Below are 21,173 nucleotides of genomic sequence, written 5' to 3'. Positions count from 1 at the left end.
GAGACCATCCTGGCCAACAATGGTGAAACCCTATTGCTACTAAAAATATAAAAATTAGGTGGGCGTGGTAGCACGTGCCTATAATCCTAGCTACTTGGGAGGCTGAGGCAGGAGAATCATTTGAACCAGGGAGTCAGAGGTTGCGGTGAGCTGAGATAGTGCCACTGCACTCCAGCCTGGTGACAGAGAGAGACTCTGTCAAAAAATATATATTTTGGATGGGTGTATTGGTTAATTGCTAAATTTTAAAATTGTTTATTCTTGATTATATATCCTACACTGAGCCTTGGAAGAAATTAAAATATAATTACAGTGTTTTCATAATGCAATCCTTAGATTCAGTAATACCCTTTATAATTAATAATTATACCCAGTTATTTAGTATCTGGAAATGTATCTACATACCAAATTGTACACAAAATAAAAAAAGTAAAATAACTACATAAACCGTAAAATCTCTAAATCACTTTGCCATCAAGTGTGTTTACAAACAAAAATGATTGACATTTGTATTGTCATCTACACAAGTCATGAAAGAGCCGGGCGCTGTGGCTCAAGCCTGTAATCCCAGCACTTTGGGAGGCTAAGGCAGCAGGATCACCTGAGGTCAGGAGTTCAAGACCAGCCTGGCCAACATGGTGAAACCTTGTCTCTACTAAAAATACAAAAATTAGTCGGGCGCAGTGGCAGACGCCTGTAATCCCAGCTACTAGGGAGGCTGAGGCAGGAGAATTGCTCGAACCTGGGAGGCGGAGGTTGCAGTGAGCTGAGATTGTGCCACTACACTGCAGCCCAGGCAACAGAGTAAGACCCTGTCTCAAAAAAGAAAGAAAGTTAAATTTTAGACTTCTGGTTAAAGCTTGAAGTCAAATATTTGTAAACTTTAAAAAAAAAAAAAAAAAAAAAAAAAGGCTTGGCCGGGCGCGATGGCTCAAGCCTGTAATCCCAGCACTTTGGGAGTCCAAGGCAGGCGGATCATGAGGTCAGAGGTTCAAGACCAGCCTGGCCAACATAGTAGAACCCTGTCTCTACTAAAAATACAAACATTAGCCAGTGGTGGCAGGTGCCTATAGTCCCAGCTACTTGAGAGGCTGAGGCAGGAGAATTGTTTGAACCCAGGTGCCGGAGGGTTGCAGTGAGCCAAGATCGTACCACTGCACTCTGGCCTGGACAACAAGCGAGACTGTCTCAAAAAAAAAAAAGGCTTAATAGAAAGCAATTCAAGAGAGAAATCATAGGACACTCTCAAGCTTTATACATTTGTTAAAATATTTTGATGGTAAGACTAAATCAGAAGAGTGTTTTCCCCTCCCAGTGAAGAAATTATACAGTATATAGGATTGGTAAAAGACATGCTAAAAACTAGATTTTAAAGATTAGGCTGGGTGCAGTGGCTCATAACTGTAATCTCAGCAATTTGGGAGGGAGGATCACTTGAGCCTAGGAGTTGGAGACAAGCCTGGGCAACAAAGCGAGACCCCGTCTCTACAAAAAAATGAAGTTAGCTAGGCGTGGTGGCTCATGCCTGCAGTCCCATCTACTCAAGAGGCTGAGGCAGGAGGATCCCCTGAGCCCAGGAGTTCGAGGTTGCAGTGAGTCATGATCATTCCAGTATACTCCAGCCTGGGTGACAAAGCAAGATCCTGTCTCAAGAAAAAGATTTAAAGGATTCCTTATATGAGTAATTAAGTTTAAAGAGGCTTAGCCACATGAAAAGATGCTCAATATTACTAGTCATTAGGGAAATGCAAATCAAAGCCACAGTGAGATACCAGTTCACACCCATTGGATTGGCTGTTATCAAAAAGAGGAAAATATTAAGTGCTGTGCAAGATGTAGAGGAATTGGAACCCTGCCTGGTTCATTGCTGGTGAGAATGTAAAATGTTATAGCTGCTGTGGAAAACAGTATGGCATTTCCTCAAAATGTCAAACATAGAATTACTATATGTGCCAGAAATTCCACTTCTGGATATATACCCAGAAGAACTGAAAATAGGGACAGGAACAGATACTTATACAGCCATAGCCATAGCAGCATTACGCACAATAGCCAAAAGGCAACGCACGTGTCCATTAGCAGATGAATGGATAAACAAAATGTGGTCTATACATACAATGGAATATTATTCAGCCTTAAAAAGGAGGACATTCTGACACATAGTATAACCCTGATGAACCTAGAGGGCATTATGCTAAGTGAAATAATTATTGCCAGACACAAAAGGACAAATATTATTCCACTTGTATGAGGTACCTATAATAGGCAAATTCATAGGGATAGAAAGTAGAATAGAAGTTGTCAGGGACTGGATGGAAGGAGGATGGGGAGTGTTTGAGTGTTTTGTGTTTGATTCGTTTGTTTTTGAGACAGTCTCGCTCTGTCTTCCAGGCTATAATGCAGAGGCATGATCTCAGCTCACTGCCTCCTCTGCCTCCCAGGTTCAAGCGATTCTCCTGCCTCAGCCTCCCTAGTAGCTGGGATTACAGGCGTGCGCCACCATGCCTGGCTAATTTTTTGTATTTTTAGTAGAGACAGGGTTTCACCATGTTAGCCAGGCTGGTCTTGAACTCCTGACCTCAGATGATCCACCCGCCTCAGCCTCCCATAGTGCTGGTATTACAGACGTAACCCACCATGCCTGGCTGGGAGTTATTAATGGGTACAGAATTTCTGTTTGGGTGATGAAAAAGTTCTGGAAATGGATAGTGGTGACGGTTACACAACAGCATGAATATATTTAATTTCATTGAATTGTATGCTTAAGATGGTTGAAATGGTAAATTTTATATATATTTTACCATAATTTTAAAAATCTTAGCCAATTCAATTAAAACCGTTTTCTTTTTTTTTTTTGAGATGGAGTCTCGCTCTGTTGCCTAGGCTGGGGCGCAGTGGCGCGATCTTGGCTCACTGCAACCTCCACCTCCCAGGTTCAAGCAATTCTTTTGCCTCAGCCTCCTGAGTAGCTGGGACTACAGATATGCAGCACCATACCTGGCTAATTTTTATATTTTTAGTAGAGACGGGGTTTCACCATGTTGGCCAGGATGGTCTCAAACTCCTGACCTCATGTGATCTACCCACCTCGGCCTCCCAAAGTGCTGGGATTACAGGCGTGAGCCACTGCACCTGGCCAAAACAAAATTAATTGTTTAGAATACTTTATGCAGTACAGCTATGCTTTTTTGCACTTACCAAACAGTCATATTTGAAAGGCTATGAGTGAATTTCACCATGTGGTTTTTGAAAAGCTACAGGTGACTTAGGATGATTTATTGATTTCTTTCTCAGAATATTCTTTGGAAAAATTCAAATTTGGCGAGGCCAGAGAAGAATCTGGGCTGGGTGCGGTGGCTCATGCCTGTAATCCCAGCACTTTGGGAGGCTTAAACAAGAGGATCGCTTTAGCCCAGGAGTTCGAGACCAGCATGGCAAGATAGGGAGACCCCTATCTCTACAAAAAATAAAAAAATTAGTTGGGCATGGTGGCGAACACCTGTGGTCCCAGCTACTTGGGAGGCTGAGATAGGAAGATTGCTTGAGCCAGGGAGTTTGAAGTTGCAGTGAGCTGTGATCATGCCATTGCACTCCAGCCTGGACAAGAGAGTGAGACCATGTGTCAAAAGAGAAGAAACAGAAGAATCTGGCCAGGTGTGGTGGCTCACGCTTGTAATCTCAGCACTTTGGGAGGCTGAGGTGGGAGGATTACTTGAGCCCAGGAGTTTGAGACCAGCCTGGGCAACACAGCAAGACCCCCATCTTTTTTTTTTTTTTTTTTTTAAAAAGGTTAAAAAGAAAATAAAGAATCTGGTGTTCAGTTTGCAGGGAGATTTTCCCATGAGATTTCACATGATATAGTGCCCCTGTCCCTTCAACCTCTTGGAAGATCATTCATCTTCTTGCTTGATTACTTCATTTGGGTTAATTATGAAGAGACTCCCTAATGTAGGACTAGGTCTTTTTAATAGCACACAATAACATTGTAAAATTTGTTTAAATCTTTTAAGAGTATGATGTTCGGCCGGGCGCAGTGGCTCACGCTTGTAATCCCAGCACTTTGGGAGGCCAAGGCAGGCGGATCACAAGGTCAGGAGATCGAGACCACGGTGAAACCCCGTCTCTACTAAAAATACAAAAAAATTAGCCGGGCGTGGTGGCGGGCGCCTGTAGTCCCAGCTACTTGGAGAGGCTGAGGCAGGAGAATGGTGTGAACCTGGGAGGCGGAGCTTGCAGTGAGCCGAGATCGTGCCACTGCACTCCAGCCTGGGTGACAGAGCGAGACTCCGTCTCAAAAAAAAAAAAAAAAAAAGAGTATGATGTTCATGTGGTCAAAACTGTTCTTTCTTGGTGTGTATTCACGTCTAAGTGGAAATCTGTTGAAACAGCAACTGTGTCACAATTCATAACGTGAAGCGAATTACTTTGTCACCAAAGGCAGCAATTTCTGTAGGTCAGAAAAGAGTGAAATACAAGAAAAGCAGCAGATATTTCCCACTAAAGTTATCAAGGATCAGTTCCTTAAACTTTCCATTATTAACAGCTGTGTTTCTAAACATTTATTTAACAAGGCTGGGTGAGGTGGCTCATGTCTGTAACCCCAGCACTTTGGGAGGCTGAGGTGGGCAGCACTTGAGGTCAGGAGTTTGAGACCAGCCTGGCTAACATGGTGAAACCCCGACCTTACTAAAATTACAAAAATTAGCCAGGCATTGTGGTGCACACCTATAATCCCAGCTACTCGGGAGGCTGAGGCACGAGAATTGCTTGAACCTGGGAGGCGAAAGTTGCAGTGGGCCGAGATCACGCCATTGCACTCCTGCCTGGGTGACAGAGCAAGACTACATCTCAAAAAACAAAAAAAGTTTGTGTAACAAATACTTATGTTTCCTAGAATGTGCCAGACACTGTTCTGCAGATAAAAATGCAAAGAGATCAGGCTAGATGATAACAGGAGACAAGTTTTTAAGAACTGATACTGAAGGAGACTTTTGGATTCCCAGTGCTGAAAGGCATTATATTTAAGTGTTCATATCAAGCAATTGAGACCATCTTCTATACATGGTAGCAGACAAAAAAGTGAGGTGATTTTCTTTAAATGTTCATATTTGTGTACTTCTCTGCCTAGTATTTCTTCTTTCAGCACTCTCCCTTTAAAGACAAATATCTTTAGCCAGGTGCTGTGGCACACATATGTAGTCCCAGCTATTCAGAGGCTGAGGTGGAAGGATTACTTGAGCCCAGGAGTTCGAGGCTGTAGTGAACTATGATTGCACCACCACACTCCAGCCTGGGGTACAGAGTGAGACACCATCTCTTAAGTAAATAAATAAATACAAGTGCCTTTACTCACCAAACGCCCTCTTCCCAAGGTAGAAATGGAAAAAAAAAACCATTATTCTCCTATTTCCCTTTTTCATTCATTCATTTAACAAACAGGTATTAAGTTCCTGTGATGTGCTAGGTACTGTTCTAGGCAGTGAGGATACCCAGTGAACATGTCAGACTAATGTTGCACTTCATGGACCATAAAGGGAAAATAATAAGCAAACATAAAAAGATATGATGGTGAGACCCCTTTCTACAAAAAAAATTTAAAAATTAGCCAGGCATAGTGGTGCACACCTGTAGTCCCAGCTACTTGAAGGCTGAGGCAGGAGGATCACTTGAGCCCAGGAATTTGAGGCAGCACTGAGCTATGATTGATTGTACCACTGCACTACAGCCTGGAAACCCCATCTCTTCAACAAAAAAAAAAAAAAAAAAAAAAAAAAAAAAGTATGACTTTTTTTGTTTGCTTTTTGAGACAGAGTCTCGCTGTGTTGCCCAGGCTGCAGTGCAGTGGTGTGATCTTTGCTCACTGCAACCTCTCTGCCTTCTGGGTTCAAGCAATTCTCATGCCTCTGCCTCCTGAGTGACTGGGATCACAGGTGCTCCCCACCATGCCCAGCTAATTTTTTGTTTTTAGTAGAGACGGGGTTTCACCATGTTGGCCAGGCTGGTCTCAAACTCCTGACCTCAGGTGATCCACCTGCCTCAGCCTCCCAAAGTGCTGCGATTACAGGTGTGAGCCACCATGCCCAGCCTAAAAGTATGACTTTTTATAATGGAAGTTCTATGAAGATTTGCTGGGAAAGGGGATGGCAAGACCTCTCCTGAGGTTACAAACATTGAGAAGGAATGAGCCATGCAAAAGATGTGAGAGAAAAGCATTCCAGACACAGAAAACGGTAAATGTCAAGTTCCTGGGGCTAGAACCAACTTGATAGTGTTGACAATAAGGTTAGAGTACAGTGCACTTGGAGGGAAATGGTATGAGATGAGGTCAAAGGTAGCCAAAGATCTCAAGGGCCATGTAGACTTATTCTGAAGGGTAATGGTAGCCAGTGGAGGAAGCCAAGCAGCAGTCATATCTGATGTCTGATGGGGAGGAAAGTTTTTCTTATTTGTCCTTGTAACTGTCATTTGAATAGCACAGTTCTTCAGGGTAGAAGTAATCAGTTTAGTAACTTTTTATATGGGGTGGGTTGATTTACTTATATGTAATTAATATTTAAGTTAGAATTTTAAAGCCTACGGTTGTTCAGTAATTGCCCTGAAGTTGAGTGTGAAGTTAAGCAAGAAGCAACATAAACGGACTTGTTAATTTAAAAAGAAGTGACTTAAAAAATTAAATTTTAAAGGTAAAATAATAGTGAAATTAAGCTTTCTATTTCTTGCAATGCCCTGCCGCTCTTGGGTTTTTATATGCTTCCATATGATAAACAAGTTGTGTTTCTTCCTCAGGTGCAGTTGGTGAATAATCGGTTTAAAGGAGTCAAGTATTTCCGCCTGAATACCCTAGCCTCTCTAGGTTATGTGGTTGTAGTGATAGACAACAGGGGATCCTGTCACCGAGGGCTTAAATTTGAAGGCGCCTTTAAATATAAAATGGTGTGTGAGCATAAAAACACTTTTCTTTTATAGACATTTACATTTTCTGGTGCATTGTTTGGTGTGAAACCCTTGAAAGAGAGTTGGGGGAAGGGGCTATGAATGAGTGAGTGAGAGAGTGTATGTGTTAGAGTTTGGGGGTGGGAGAGAAGATGCAACTTGATGTACACTCTACCTATATGTAACTTTGGGGAACTGAGATAGAGCCACTTGTACATAGAAATATCCTTTCTATTTTGTATGCCCACTTGGGTAGAATTTAGCACCATTTAGCTTTCAGCATCCTGTACACAGTTGAGGAATAATTGAGATTTGTTCTGTCCTCTGTGAAGAGGGAATCCAACTGGTTAGTGCCTTCCTTGTGACAAGCCTCTTTCTCTCTACAGGAAGCTTTAAATGCTACCTTTTAGAGATGCCCCATGTCCTTTCTGCTGCTTTGGGAAATGATGAGAATCCGATGTTCCTTTTGCACAGTAAGGCAGTTACTGTGTTTGCCAGTGTTATTGGACATGCTGAGTAAGACATGGGGATTTTCTCCCACAGCCAGTTCTTTGACCTTATGTTGTATTCTCATGTAAGTTTTTTTGTTTTTATTTTTGTTTTTGGCTCAGTGAAGTGAGATTGCGTGCACTGGCAGGCCTAGTAATATAGACAAGGTGGTGGTGGTAGGAATTAGGACTTTAAAGAAGTAGTATGTTCAGTTCCTAGAGGTAGTATAATAGGGAAATAGGAAGACAGGGCCTCAAGAGCAATTCCTTCTGCTTTACTGCACTAAAAATTAAAAAGGAGAAGTAGGCCAGGTGCAGTGGCTCACGCGTGTAATCCCAGCACTTTGGGAGGCCAAGGCAAGGAGGATCACTTGAGCCCAGGAGTTCAAGACCAACCTGGGCAACATAATGAGACCCCACCTCTAAAAATGAGTTAAAAAATTAGCTGGACATGGTGGCGCATGCCTGTGGTCCCAGCTACTTGGGAGGCTGAGGTGGGAGGATCACTTGAGCCCAGGAGGTTGAGCTACAGTGATCCGTGGTCACACTATTGCACTCCAACCCGGACAGCAGAGTGAGACTATGTCTCCAAAAAAATAAATAAAAAGGAGAAGTAAAATTAATTACTTAAGGGGCTAATTTTTTGTCTTTGGGTATAGGAAGGCTTGTTACAAGGAAGATGCTGACCTCTTAGCAGACAACAGAACAAATGGAAATGGGAAATACCCAAATAGCAAGGGACAGTTTGAGTAGCAGTAGGAGGGAGCTTTATGACTAAGTGGTAACTAAACTCTAGGACAGGCTAGCAACAGAAGCTATAGGCCCTTATCTCCAAATAGATTTTTAAAAAATTTGAGGGAGAGGGGGCAACAGAATCTCAGTTGGTAATAAACTCTAATCTAAAAAAACCTATGGGGCCGGGTGTGGTGGCTCATGCCTGTAATCCCAGCAATTTGGGAGGCCGAGGCGGGCGAATCACTTGAGGTCAGGAGTTCGAGATTAGCCTGGCCATAGTGAAACTCCGTCTCTACTAAAAAATACAAAAATTAGCTGGGCATGGTGGCGCATGCCTATAATCCCAGCTACTTGGGAGGCTGAGGCAGGAGAATCACTTGAATCCACCAGGCGGAGGTTGCAGTGAGCCGAGATTGCGCCATTGCACTCCAGCCTGGGTGACAGAGTGAGACTCCATCTCAAAAAATAAATAAAATGAAAATTAAAAGACCTACAGGTATTTTTAGTAAAAACATTTATCATCTTTAAAAGCACTCTTATGAGATTTTTATTCATCAGAATCAGTGAAATGTTCTCCCTTTTTTGACAGGGTCAAATAGAAATTGACGATCAGGTGGAAGGACTCCAATATCTAGCTTCTCGATATGATTTCATTGACTTAGATCGTGTGGGCATCCACGGCTGGTCCTATGGAGGATACCTCTCCCTGATGGCATTAATGCAGAGGTCAGATATCTTCAGGGTATGTGACTTCCTATTATACTCATTTTTGCAATAAGGGTAGATTTTTCTGTAAATGGAGGATATATGAAAATGTCTATTTTCTGAAGGTTTACAGAGTTGGCAATGTTTTGTTGTTGTTTCTTTTTTTTTTTTTTTTTTTTTTTTGAGATGAAGTCTTGCTCTGTAGCCCAGGCTGGAGTGCAGTGGCGCAATCTCAGCTCACTGCAACCTCTGCTCCTGGGGTTCAAGTGATTCTCATGTCTCAGCCTCCTATTCTCATGTCTCAGCCTCCTAAGTAGCTGGGATTACAAGTGCCTGCCACCATACCTGGCTAATTTTTTTTTTTTTAAGTAGAGATGGGATTTCACCATATTGGCTAGGCTGGTCTCAAACTCCTGACCTCAAGAGATCCACCTGCGTTGGCCTCCCAAAGTGCTAGGATTACAGGCATGAGCCACTGCTCCTGGCCCAGAGTTGGCAATATTGTAGAATGTTAGGGTTTCTGTGTTTAAAAGCCATGTGAAATGTATATATATCTCAAGTTTGTTTTTTTTGTTGTTGTTTTGTTTTGTTTTGAGACGGAGTCTTGCACTTCACCCAGGCTGGAGTGCAGTGACGTGATCTTGGCTCACTGCAGCCTCCACCTCCTGGGTTCAAGCGATTTCCAGCTAATTTTTGTACTTTTAGTAGAGATGGAGTTTCACCATGTTGGCTGGGCTGGTCTTGAATTCCTGACCTGAAGTGATCCATCTGCCTTGGCCTCTCAAAGTGCTGGGATTACAGGCATGAACCACTGCACCCAGCCTTCAAGTTTTATGTGTATATGTGTGTGTGTGTGTGTGTGTGTGTGTGTGTGTGTGTGTGTGTGTATTTTTCTTTTAAGCATGTATAATGTTTAAATCTGTCAACTGGATAACCAGTTACTGGCTGTTTATAGATACATGCCAAAGAGTGTAGGAGATGGTTATGATTAGTAAAACACATACAACATACCTGTTGGATTGTAATTACTTAATTGTTGGACTGCAAGCTATGAGGGCAGGTACCTGTTTGCCCTGTACACCACTGTATCCTCAGCAGTCAAGCACAATGCTGGGCACATAGTAGGCCCTCAATAAATGTGTTGAATGAATTAATTATTAAATGTATAAATGCTTACAATTCTGTAAACAAACTCTTGGAAAAATATACTAGAAGAAATTACATAAGGATGATAACAATCGTTGAGAATAGGAATTATGAGTAGTGTTTCTTTTTTTAATATTTCAATAACATGATGTTACTTTACAGTGAAAAGTAATTTTTTAAAATCTTATTTTATTTTATTTTTTTGAGACAGTCTTGCTGTCACCCAGGCTGGAGTGCAGTGATGCGATCTCGGCTCACTGCAACCTCCGCCTCTCGGATTCAAGCGATTCTCATGCTTCAGTCTCCTGAGTAACTGGGATTAAAGGCGCCCACCACTATTCCCAGCTAATTTTTGTATTTTTAGTAGAGACGGGATTTCACCATGTTTGCCAGGCTGGTCTCGGACTCCTGACCTTGGGTGATCCACCCGCCTCAGCCCCCCAAAGTGCTGGGATTACAGGCATGAGCCATGGCACCTGACCCTTAATTTTTATTTTTAAGAACAAAAACAATAAGGTTTTTATTCTTGCACATATATCTAGATAATCTTTATAATAACCATAAATAAATTCTGACCACTTCCATAATTTTCCCAGGTTTGTAGCTGTCAAGAAAATAATTAAGAGTATTTAAATATAAAACTACATATAGGAGCCTTAAAATGAGGCAAATTTTTAGTTATTTCATTTATTGTTTTAAATTCTATACTGCCAGCAGAGGCTTAAAAAAAAAAAAGGTGGGTCCTTTTTTACATAAAACTGACAGTTCTCGCACGTTTTTTCCTCAGTAGCAGGATGTAGTTCAGTTGTCTTTTAATAACGGGCCTGGCTTTCGTATTTCAGCTAGCCCAGGTTAAAGGTTTGGTATGTAGAATGCCCACGGAACATGAAACTGACTCACAGAGTATCAAATTCTTGACCTTGGCACTTCACTTCAGTATTCTGAGTTGCCTAAGACATGTATGTGCCAGTAGTAAGGCTAAAGCTTAAGGATAATTTTAGACTGTAAATTTGCAGTTGTAAGATCTCACTGCTAGCCACTCTCTTTTTCCAGACCACACTTGACTGTCAATGTCGTCTTATGCAGGTTGCTATTGCTGGGGCCCCAGTCACTCTGTGGATCTTCTATGATACAGGATACACGGAACGTTATATGGGTCACCCTGACCAGAATGAACAGGGCTATTACTTAGGATCTGTGGCCATGCAAGCAGAAAAGTTCCCCTCTGAGTAAGTGCAAGCTTTTTTTTTTTTTTTTTTTTTAATTGAGACAGGGTCTCACTCTGTCACTTAGGCTGGAGTGCAGTGGCATGATCAGGGCTCCCTGCAGCGTCAAACTCCTGGGCTCAGAGGATCCTCCCACCTCAGCCCCCGAGTAGCTGGGTCTACAGGCACGTGTTACCATGCCCGCCTAAATTTTTGTATTTTTAGTAGAGTCAGAGTTCTACCATGTTGCCTAGGGTGGTCTCAAACTCCTGGACTCAAGTTATCTGCCCACCTCAGACTCCCAAAGTGCTGGGATTACAGGCATGAGCTGCCAGGCACAGCCTAATTCAAGTTTTAAAATGAAGATTATAAATTTTCAATTGTATTTTAAAAAATTGTCTTTAATCCTAATGAAAAATTCAAACACTGAAAAACCAAGACAAATATGTTATACTAGAATAGCATGGCTGTTTCTTAAAACTGAATTACAGGCCAGTTCATATAATGTTTCTTTACAAGTTATATTTGAAGCAGTTGTTTTTGCTGAAAAAAGTTAAGTACACGACTTTCAAGGTGGAAAAAATTTTATGTCTGCCTGAATATATTTTACAAATAGTTCTTCTAGGGACATGCTATAATTATAGATGTGTTCTAATATTTTAATTATAAAAAATTGAACACAAGATTTTTTTTTAATCTTTCATTACATGTGGCATCTGGTTAGTATGTTACAAATTTAATATTGAAAATACTGAATTCTTATTCTAACATTACAGTATAAGGAAGTTAATATTGTTAAGTATGCTTAAATAAGTGAAATGGTTTTCCCAAATACTCTACTATTTTGCCTAATCTAATATTTCCATTTCTCCAGACCAAATCGTTTACTGCTGTTACATGGTTTCCTGGATGAGAATGTCCATTTTGCACATACCAGTATATTACTGAGTTTTTTAGTGAGGGCTGGAAAGCCATATGATTTACAGGTGAGTTATTCTACATTTTCTAGTTAAATGCAGTCATGATTAGTGATTGATTACTTTGAAATCTATTAACTGTGGGGTAAGGCCAAATTTTTAGAGTGTCCACCCTCTGCTTAAGAGAACTAAAGTAAGAGGCATATTTAGTAGTGCCTGTAGTTGGATAAAAATTAAGATTCTGTTGCAGTCTGGCTGACATACCTGCCGATCAGATTACATGACTGTGTGTCTGTATCTGCTTTCAGTTTGGAAGCATGGAAAAGATGACAGGAAGTTCATTCAATGTTCTCCTTTCCTTTTCTTTTTCCACTTTGAAGGGTGAGGATATGCTATTTTGATTTCATGGTTGTAAAAGGATTTTTAGGGCCTGATTATATGGTCTTTTAATTTTCTTTTATTTTACATTGACATTGGAGGAAAAACCAGCAAGTTACTCTCCTCCATTGCTCCATTATTCATTGCTCCTTTTTCCAGTTTTTCTTAAAACTGTGTTTTACTCCTTAAACAGATTATGTGCACACAAAAAATGAAAAAATTACTTTTTCCTTTTCAACATTTAAGTTGATACTTATGTTTAAACTATGAGATATTTATAGCAGTAATTTTTAAGCTTTTTGGTTTCAGGACACCTTTACCTACCAAACAACTTTGTTTATGTCAATTATATCAATCAATATTTCTCATGTAAGATATGAAAACTGAGAAAATTTTTAAATATTTTAAAATAATAAACTATCAGCCGGGCGCAGTGGCTCACGCCTGTAATCCCAGCACTTTAGGAGGCCAAGGCAGGTGGATCACTTGAGGTCGGGAGTTCGAGACCAGCCTGACCAACATGAAGAAACCCCATCTCTACTAAAAATACAAAAATTAGTCAGGCGTGGTTGTGCATGCCTGTAATCCCAGCTACTTGGGAGGCTGAGGCAGGAGAATTGCTTGAACTAGGGAGGTGGAGGTTGCAATCAGCTGAGATCGTGCCATTGCACTCCAGCCTGGGCAACAAGAATGAAACTCCATCTCAAAAATAATAATAATAATAATAATAATAATAATAATAAACAACTATTACATGTTAACACAAATCACATTTTTCATAGAGAAAAACTATATTCCAAAACAAAAAATAATTTACTGAGAAAAACAGCAATATTTTACATTTTTCTAAATTCCTTTAATGTCTGACATAGTAATAAAGAAGACACTTGCATTCTTATGTCTCTTTATATACTCAGTCCGTTGTGATACGTTGTTTCGACTAAAGTATGTGAAGAAAAATTTGGCCTCACAGAGTATGTAGTTGTGAAATGGGACCTGGCGCAGTGGCTCACGCCTGTAATCCCAACACTTTGGGAGGCCGAGGCAGGCGGATTACCTGAGGTCAAGAGTTCAAAACCAGCCTGGCAAACATGGTAAAACCCCATCTCTACTAAAAATACAAAAATCAGCTAGGTGTGGTGGTGCATGCCTGTAATCCCAACTACTCAGGAGGCTGAGGCACGAGAATTGCTTGAACCCAGGAGGCAGAGGTTGCAGTGAGCTGAGATCGTGCCACTGCACTCCAGCCTGGGGGACGGAGTGGACTCCGTCTTAAAAAAAAAGAAATGGGAGGAGTATTTTAGCTTTTTCAGACAATTGTAGATACTATTCTTTGATACTGTACCAAAACTGGACAAGTGGTAGTTTCTTAAAGGTTGTGGGATTTTGTTTGTTTGTTTTTGTTGTTTTAAATATATATATTATATATACTTTCTATTATATATATATTTTTAAATTCTATGTACATATATATATATATATATATATTTTTTTTTTTTTTTTTTTTTTTTTTTCTTTTTGAGATGGAAACTTGCTCTGTCACCCAGGCTGGAGTGCAGTGGTGTGATCTTGGCTAACTGCAACCTCTGCCTCCCGGGTTCAAGCAGTTCTCATGCCTCAGCCTCCCGAGTAGCTGGGACTACAGGCACATACCACTATGCCCAGCTAATTTTTTTGTACTTTTAGTAGAGATGGGGTTTTACCATGTTAGCTAGGCTGGTCTGAAACTGCTGACCTCAGGTGATTCGAGGCCTTGGCCTCCAAAAGTGTTGGGATTACAGGCGTGAGCCACTACACCCAGGCTAAATATATATATTATAATGTATATATATTCATTTATATTATACATATATTTTATATATATATATATATATATATATATATATATATATATTTTTTTTTTTTTTTTTTTTTTTTGAGATGGAGTTTCGCTCTGTCACCCAGGCTGGAGTGCAGTGGCGTGATCTCGGCTCACTGCGAGCTCTGCCTCCCGGGTTCATGCCATTCTCCTGCCTCAGCCTCCCAAGTAGCTGGGACTACAGGTGCCCGCCACCACGGCCTAGCTAATTTTTTGTATTTTTAGTAGAGACGGGGTTTCACTGTGTTAGCCAGGGTGGTCTCGATCTTCTGACCTCGTGATCTGCCCTTCTCGGCCTCCCAAAGTGCTGGGATTACAGGCGTGAGCCACCGCGCCTGGCCTAAATATATTTTTAAAAGTAAATAGAGATGGGTGTCACTAAGTTGCCCAGGCTGATCTCAAGCTCCTGAACTCAAGTGATCCTCCCACCTGAGCCTCCCAAAGTGCTAAGATTGCAGGGTGAGCTACCATGCTCAGCCAAGGAATTTTTTGTTGTTTTTTATTTATTTATTTATTTTAAATAGAGTCTTACTGTGATTCCTGGGCTAGTTTCGAACTCCTGGGGTCAAGTAATCCTCCCACCTCAGCCTCCCAAGTAGCTGAGACTACAGGGATTGGGGTACTGCATCTGGCATAAAGCTAGGTTTTAGTGTGGAATCTGAAGTGATATATATAAACTTCATACTCTGTCACATTAAAGTGTGGATCTTATACTTCAAACGGATCTTTTACCATGCATTGGCCATCTGGAAAACACTGGCTAACTGTGTTATGCCAGTCTTCCAAGTATTTACTCCTTTTATTTTACAATATTTTTAAAATCACATATAATAATATTACCACTGATCTCTTCAGAAAAGTGTCTAAGTATTGGGAAGCTCATTAGTTAATAGTAGTAGATGCAAGTTTTCCAAAATTCTAACTCAAAAGCCCAGATTTTATCATTGGCAACAAATACTGTCAGTGTTGTCCTTGAAGTGACCAGCTCAATTCATTCACTTTTGAGAAAATATTTACTGGATACCCTAAATAACCATAGTTGTCAGTCATTCTTTGAAGTTAAAAATGGAGTTCCATTTAAAAAGCAGCAGTTCAGCTTGTGACTCATTCACACTAGTACTTTTCTTTGAGACATCCTGTAGCACAGGTGCTTTATGCATTCCCATTTCATAAACAGAGTATTAAAAAGACTTCTACTCAAAGATTGTAACTTAATAAATTCTAATTTTTACCGCTACTTAATTGAAACTGACATTTTTCTTTTTTATTGGAAGTGTGTAGTGGTGAGGAATACTGTGACTTCTAGTGCAGTTTAATGATAGTGCGTTGATTCCTGCTAACCAGCAGTTTTATTCACCTTTGCTTTTGCATCATCACTGTAAATGCTGACACAACAAGTAAAGGCAAATAATGTCTTTGTGTTGTTCTAAAAGTAGTTTTGACCATGTGTATCCCTTGAAAAGGTTTCAGAGACCTCTGAAAGTCTGTAGACCGCACTTAGAGAACAAACCATTGGTCTACAGATAAATCCATCATTAAGCCTAATGTTAAGGAAATCATAAGATGAGGAGAGGAGCGTTTAGATAGGATTTATTCTACAATATTGCAGAGGCTGTGCTTCATATTATTAATCCTGTTAAAAATCTCTGGAAAGCGGGCCGGGCGCGGTGGCTCACGCCTGTAATCCCAGCACTTTGGGAGGCCGAGTCGAGCAGATCACCTGAGGTCAGGAGTTCGAGACCAGCCTCAACATGGAAAAACCCTGTCTCTACTAAAAATACAAAATTAGCCAGGCGTGGTGGTGCATGCCTGTAATCCCAGCTACTCAGGAGGCTGAGGCAGGAGAATTGCTTGAACCTGGGAGGCAGAGGTTGCGGTGAGCCGAGATTGCGCCATTGCACTCCAGCCTGGGCAACAAGAGTGAAACTCCATCTCAAAAAAAAAAAAAAAATCTCTGGAAAGCTTTGGAAGAAGATGTATTACTAAATTCTTTTTTTTTTTTTTTTTTTTTTTTTTTTGTATCTTTATTTTTTGTTGTTGGTAAGATCTATCCTCAGGAGAGACACAGCATAAGAGTTCCTGAATCTGGAGAACATTATGAACTGCATCTTTTGCACTACCTTCAAGAAAACCTTGGATCACGTATTGCTGCTCTAAAAGTGATATAATTTTGACCTGTGTAGAACTCTCTGGTATACACTGGCTATTTAACCAAATGAGGAGGTTTAATCATTAGAAAACACAGAATTGATCATCACATTTGATACCTGCCACATAACATCTACTCCTGAAAATAAATGTGGTGCCATGCAGGGGTCTACAGTTTGTGGTAGTAATCTAATACCTTAACCCCACATGCTCAAAATCAAATGATACATATTCCTGAGAGATCCAGCAATACCATGAGAATTACTAAAAAAAAAAAAAAAAAAAAAAAAAAAAAAAAAAGACATTAGCACCATGTATTCATACTACCCTATTTTCACTTTTAATAGTATTATAAACTTCATGAACTTAGTGTATTTTTACAGTATACTTTTGAGTTTGTTAAAATATGATGATATTAGTGATTGGTTTGGTTCAGTTCCAGAATCTCTGACTAGTTACAGATTTGATAGCACTTAAATGTAATTGAATAGCTTATGTTTCATTGCTTGGGCATATCCAGCATGTTATGAACTAATAGCTATTAAACTTGACTTAACCAGTCATTCATTAATGATTTTTCAAGGATAACTTAGTGGCCTCCTAAAGACACTTGTTTTGGCACTGACCAGTTTTTAGCCGATTTAATCTGTATCTATTATAAATAATTCTCATTTTTCTTTGATGATATTAACAGAGTGGGCTTTTCCTTTTGCATAAAGGCTAGTAACTGTATATGTAGCATGGATTTAATTAGTCATGATATTGATAATTACAGGCAGAAAATTTTTAATCAAATGATTAGAGCTTAAATATTTGCAGGCAAGTTTTTTTTTTTCCTTTAAGAAAAGGAAAAAGTACACATTCACTAGAATTCTTCAGAAAATCTAGTGGTGCCAGTTTCCATTTGATATTTCCTTATTAAAATATTCTAGAATTTTAAGGAGATTGAAGGGAATCACAGTGGGGTGGGGAGACCTGGGTTTGGGGAATGACAGAGAGAAGAGGTGGTGAGGGCCTGATTAAAAACTAAGCAGAAGTAGTTTTAACAAAAATACTCATGAAAATGTTTGGAAACTGAAATTTAAACAACTAGAATATTAAGGAAACCAGAATCAATAAATCACTGTCTTGCCAGCACAGCTACAGAGTAAAATGATTCAGGGGAGGAAAAGTTCCTTAGAGTTACTTTTATAATTATTTTTTTTTCCTCTTGGGTTTAGAAATCTTACAAATTTAAACTTTATCCTTTTAAAATTATTTGAACATAATTTAGATATTGTAAGCTTAAAATACAAATGTTTACAGATAACCTCTTTACCATAAACTAATCCCTGGCAAGCCATGGCTCTCTTTTTTTTTGGTGTTTAAAGCCTATAAACAGTTTTCTTGAATGATAATGAACGTTTCTTGTTTAGCACTAGGATTTAGCTATGAAGAGAGCTCATAGGCTTTCAGGTGCTAATTGAGATCTGCCCTGTTAGAGTCTTGGGGTGCTAGATCCGTCACATTGACACCAGTGGCAGGGAAGGCATCTATGAGTTTGATGCTTTTTATCACACACTTCAGTGTTTAGAAAGTTATTACCAATACTTTTAAACAACACTCCAAAAACATTTGGTATATTTCTTTCTCATCACTACGGAGAGAGTAGATTTCCCCATAGAGAGCACAGCCTCCATTTGTAAGGTTGGTGACTATTGGTAAGAGGTGGACTTCATTGACACCAAGTGGGAGGTAGGGAAAGCCCAGAAATGGCAGGATGACATGGTGGTTCTGTCTTTGGGAAAGGTATTGGGTTTTGCTGTTTGTATTTATACTGTGTAATAGATACCATGCTTTTTCTTATTATCTGTATATGTATTGCTTTTCATGTTTGATATTTTCCCATGCCAAGATTTGTTTATATATATTTTCAATGTTAAATTAAATTGATTTGGGTAACTTTCTTCCCCAAGAAAGTATTTTCCCCCTTAAGTATATATCTGACTGTGGAGGGTGTTTTGTTTTGTTTTGTTTTGTTTTGTTTTGTTTGGACTAATTGGCCTCGAAGGATCTATCCTTATAATATATGCAAAGTAGAAATGGTATACAGTAGCTTTTAAGCAGCTACTCCATTGAAACCTCTCACCCATTAAGGCTGTTTCTTCAAAATGGCATCTCTTATTTTACCAAAACAAACTTAAAAAACTTCATGTACTCCTGAATTCACAGGTGTTTTCCTTTTGCATGTTGCTTTCTCCTTTCCTCCTATCACAAAGAATGCTTCCGTTATCACTCCCAGTCACTTAAGTGCCATTTTGCTTCTTTAGCGGGAAAAAATACCTGAATGAATTCACTTACAGAAAGACAGTTTGACTGAATTTGCTTTTTACAACCAGTGTGGAAAATATCAGTCAATTGAGGCAATCAGTAGAAATCTCACTAAAAGTTTGTACCCCCTGAGTATGGGTAACAGCTTAAACAGCAAGAACGTATAAAAGTAGCAACAGTTTAGTGGGAGCCAAAAAGCACTAGGTTAAATATCATACTATGTTTTTGAAGACTTGATAAATGTGTACACTTGAACAACCATCCAGAGGGATAGTTACTTGAGCATTATAGAGTAGTGGAACTCAAAATCTAAGATTCATCTGGGATACTTACTAAAAGAAATGTAGAGTTTTGAATCTCACTCTTAAAAATATGTATTCCTAGGCTAGGCATGGTGGCTTACGCCTGTAATCCTAGCACTTTGGGAGGCCAAGGTGGGTGAATCACTTGAAGTCAGGAGATCAAGACCAGCTTGGTCAACATGGTGAAACCCCATCTCTACTAAAAGTACAAAAAAATTAGCCGGGCATGATGGCGTGTGCCTATAATCCCACCTGCTCGGGAGGCTGAGGCAGGAGAATCGCTTGAATCTGGGAGGCGGAAGTTGCAGTGAGCTGAGATGGCGTCACTGTAGTCCAGTCTGGGCGACAGAGTGAGACTCTGCCTCAAAATAAATAAATAAAAATTTGTATCCCATTGATTTGGGTAGACACCAGGAATGTGCATTTCCAACAAGCTTTCCAGGCGATTCCTACAGTAAGTCATCTGTGGACTACTTTAAGAAACTCTTCTTTAGAGAATGGAGTTGGATTAATAATAGGTGATTTTTTACACTGGACTGATTCACAAGAACCTAAGCAGTAGTCCATGAAGCTGCTCATCTGTGGTAACTGGCCCCTTCTCACTCTGAAAGCAGCAGGAGATGTTGTTTACTTTGTTTCTATCCCCTTTGTCTGGAGATTAATTTTGGAATGAAAGTTTTTCTCTCTATGCCATTCCTGGTTCTTTTCCAAAGCCTCATACAAGAGGATTAGGTCACAATGCATGCATTACCTTTTAAAAGAATGCAATATTGATACCGATGCTTACTTTTTTTTTTTTTACTACTTGTTTTATTCCTTCCAGAAAGTATAGCCCGCCTTTCTATAGCATAGTTCTCTTTAGGTGGAATGATTCCTATAAGATTTCTCATTATTAAATTATGCATTTTTCAAGATGGAATCAATCTTTGATTTAACCTAATCTAATATTCTGATTTGTTAGAAGAACAACCTACATGCTAGAGAGAGAGGAGGAAATATACCCATGACCACACAGCCAGTTAGTATCCAGTTGGTGCTGGACTTCAGCCAGGTGTCCTGCCTCATGATAGTTAAATGATATATAGAAAAGGTAAATTTTTAAAGAAATATTTATTAATATATTCCTGTAAAACATTTTAAAGGTAACCACATAAAAATGGTTAATTTTTCCATTCCAAAGTAAATGCTAAGCATGCTTATTAATGAAGCAGTACTTCTAATTAGTATATGACATTCTGAAGTTAATTAAACTCATTGCACTAAATGTGTCTTCCTTGGTATAGTGGGGGATTTGAGGATTGGAATATAGAGTAGAGTGCTTGCTTAAGCCTGGGAGCCCATCTTTATAGCTATTTGATGTAAGAAAAGAGACATGGCCATTTCTAAACTATATAAGGTGAGTGTGTCTATTCCCAGCAGATATAAAGTAAAAAGGAAACTTTTTTGACTCCCACCTTCCCAGCCTCACCCAGCCTCACCTATCCATCTTCCAGCCTCAAATATGGAGATGTTAGTGCAAGGTGCTGGGCTCTAGGTAATCATTTCGTAAGTCCTTTACAGATAAAGAGAAAGTAGTGTTTGTATGTTTGTTTTTAAGTAACCCCAAAACAAATTTATGTTGTATTCAGCAAAATTGGAATTCAGGTGTTTAATTTTAGAACATAAAGTGCCTGCTGTTTTAAACATTGACTTGTATAAAAAGAATTGCATGTCTCACTCCAGTAAGCTTATGGGTTTTCTCATTTTTAGGTATATGGCTTTTAATCATGTAAAGTGAAACATTAGTTTTGTTGCATTTTATTACAGGTTCTTTGTTGCAATAAAGATGCTGCTGAAATTAATTGATTTAAGTGTTCTTTTTCTCCCATTTCCCCACGGGAAATGTACAACCTTGCCTTGATTAGTGACGACTATGGAGTGACTAATATACATGAACAAGGTCATGTGCTTGCAGTGGAGAAGAGAAACTGCAGTATGAAGGATTACATGGGGGTTTCAGTATAAACACTAACCAAAATGCATCCAAGCCCAATGGGAGGTATGTAGAG

At 39.6% G+C, this 21,173-nt stretch overlaps 1 protein-coding gene across 3 annotated transcripts in view; it reads left to right on the top strand.

Annotated features, from left to right (window-relative positions):
- Positions 1-20,966, top strand: part of DPP8 (dipeptidyl peptidase 8) — a 78,095-nt gene extending 57,129 nt beyond the window's left edge. For 2 of the 3 annotated variants that reach the window (XM_030814582.1, XM_030814581.1), the window contains 5 exons: positions 6,787-6,933; positions 8,746-8,898; positions 11,094-11,236; positions 12,087-12,198; positions 16,411-20,966. In XM_030814582.1, coding sequence (XP_030670442.1) covers positions 6,787-6,933; positions 8,746-8,898; positions 11,094-11,236; positions 12,087-12,198; positions 16,411-16,533 — 678 coding nt within the window. In that variant the 3' untranslated portion in view covers positions 16,534-20,966. Of the gene's footprint in view, positions 1-6,786; positions 6,934-7,319; positions 7,382-8,745; positions 8,899-11,093; positions 11,237-12,086; positions 12,199-16,410 lie in introns of those variants that run through there. The other variant, XM_030814583.1, reaches the window with a different exon arrangement.
- The last annotated feature ends 207 nt before the right edge of the window (positions 20,967-21,173 follow it).

Source organism: Nomascus leucogenys, chromosome 6 (assembly GCF_006542625.1).
Source record: "Nomascus leucogenys isolate Asia chromosome 6, Asia_NLE_v1, whole genome shotgun sequence".
In the NCBI taxonomy this organism is placed as follows: Eukaryota; Metazoa; Chordata; class Mammalia; order Primates; family Hylobatidae; genus Nomascus; species Nomascus leucogenys.
The sequence above is the reverse complement of the archived record's forward strand: the minus strand, read 5'-3'. Positions and strand labels throughout refer to the sequence as shown.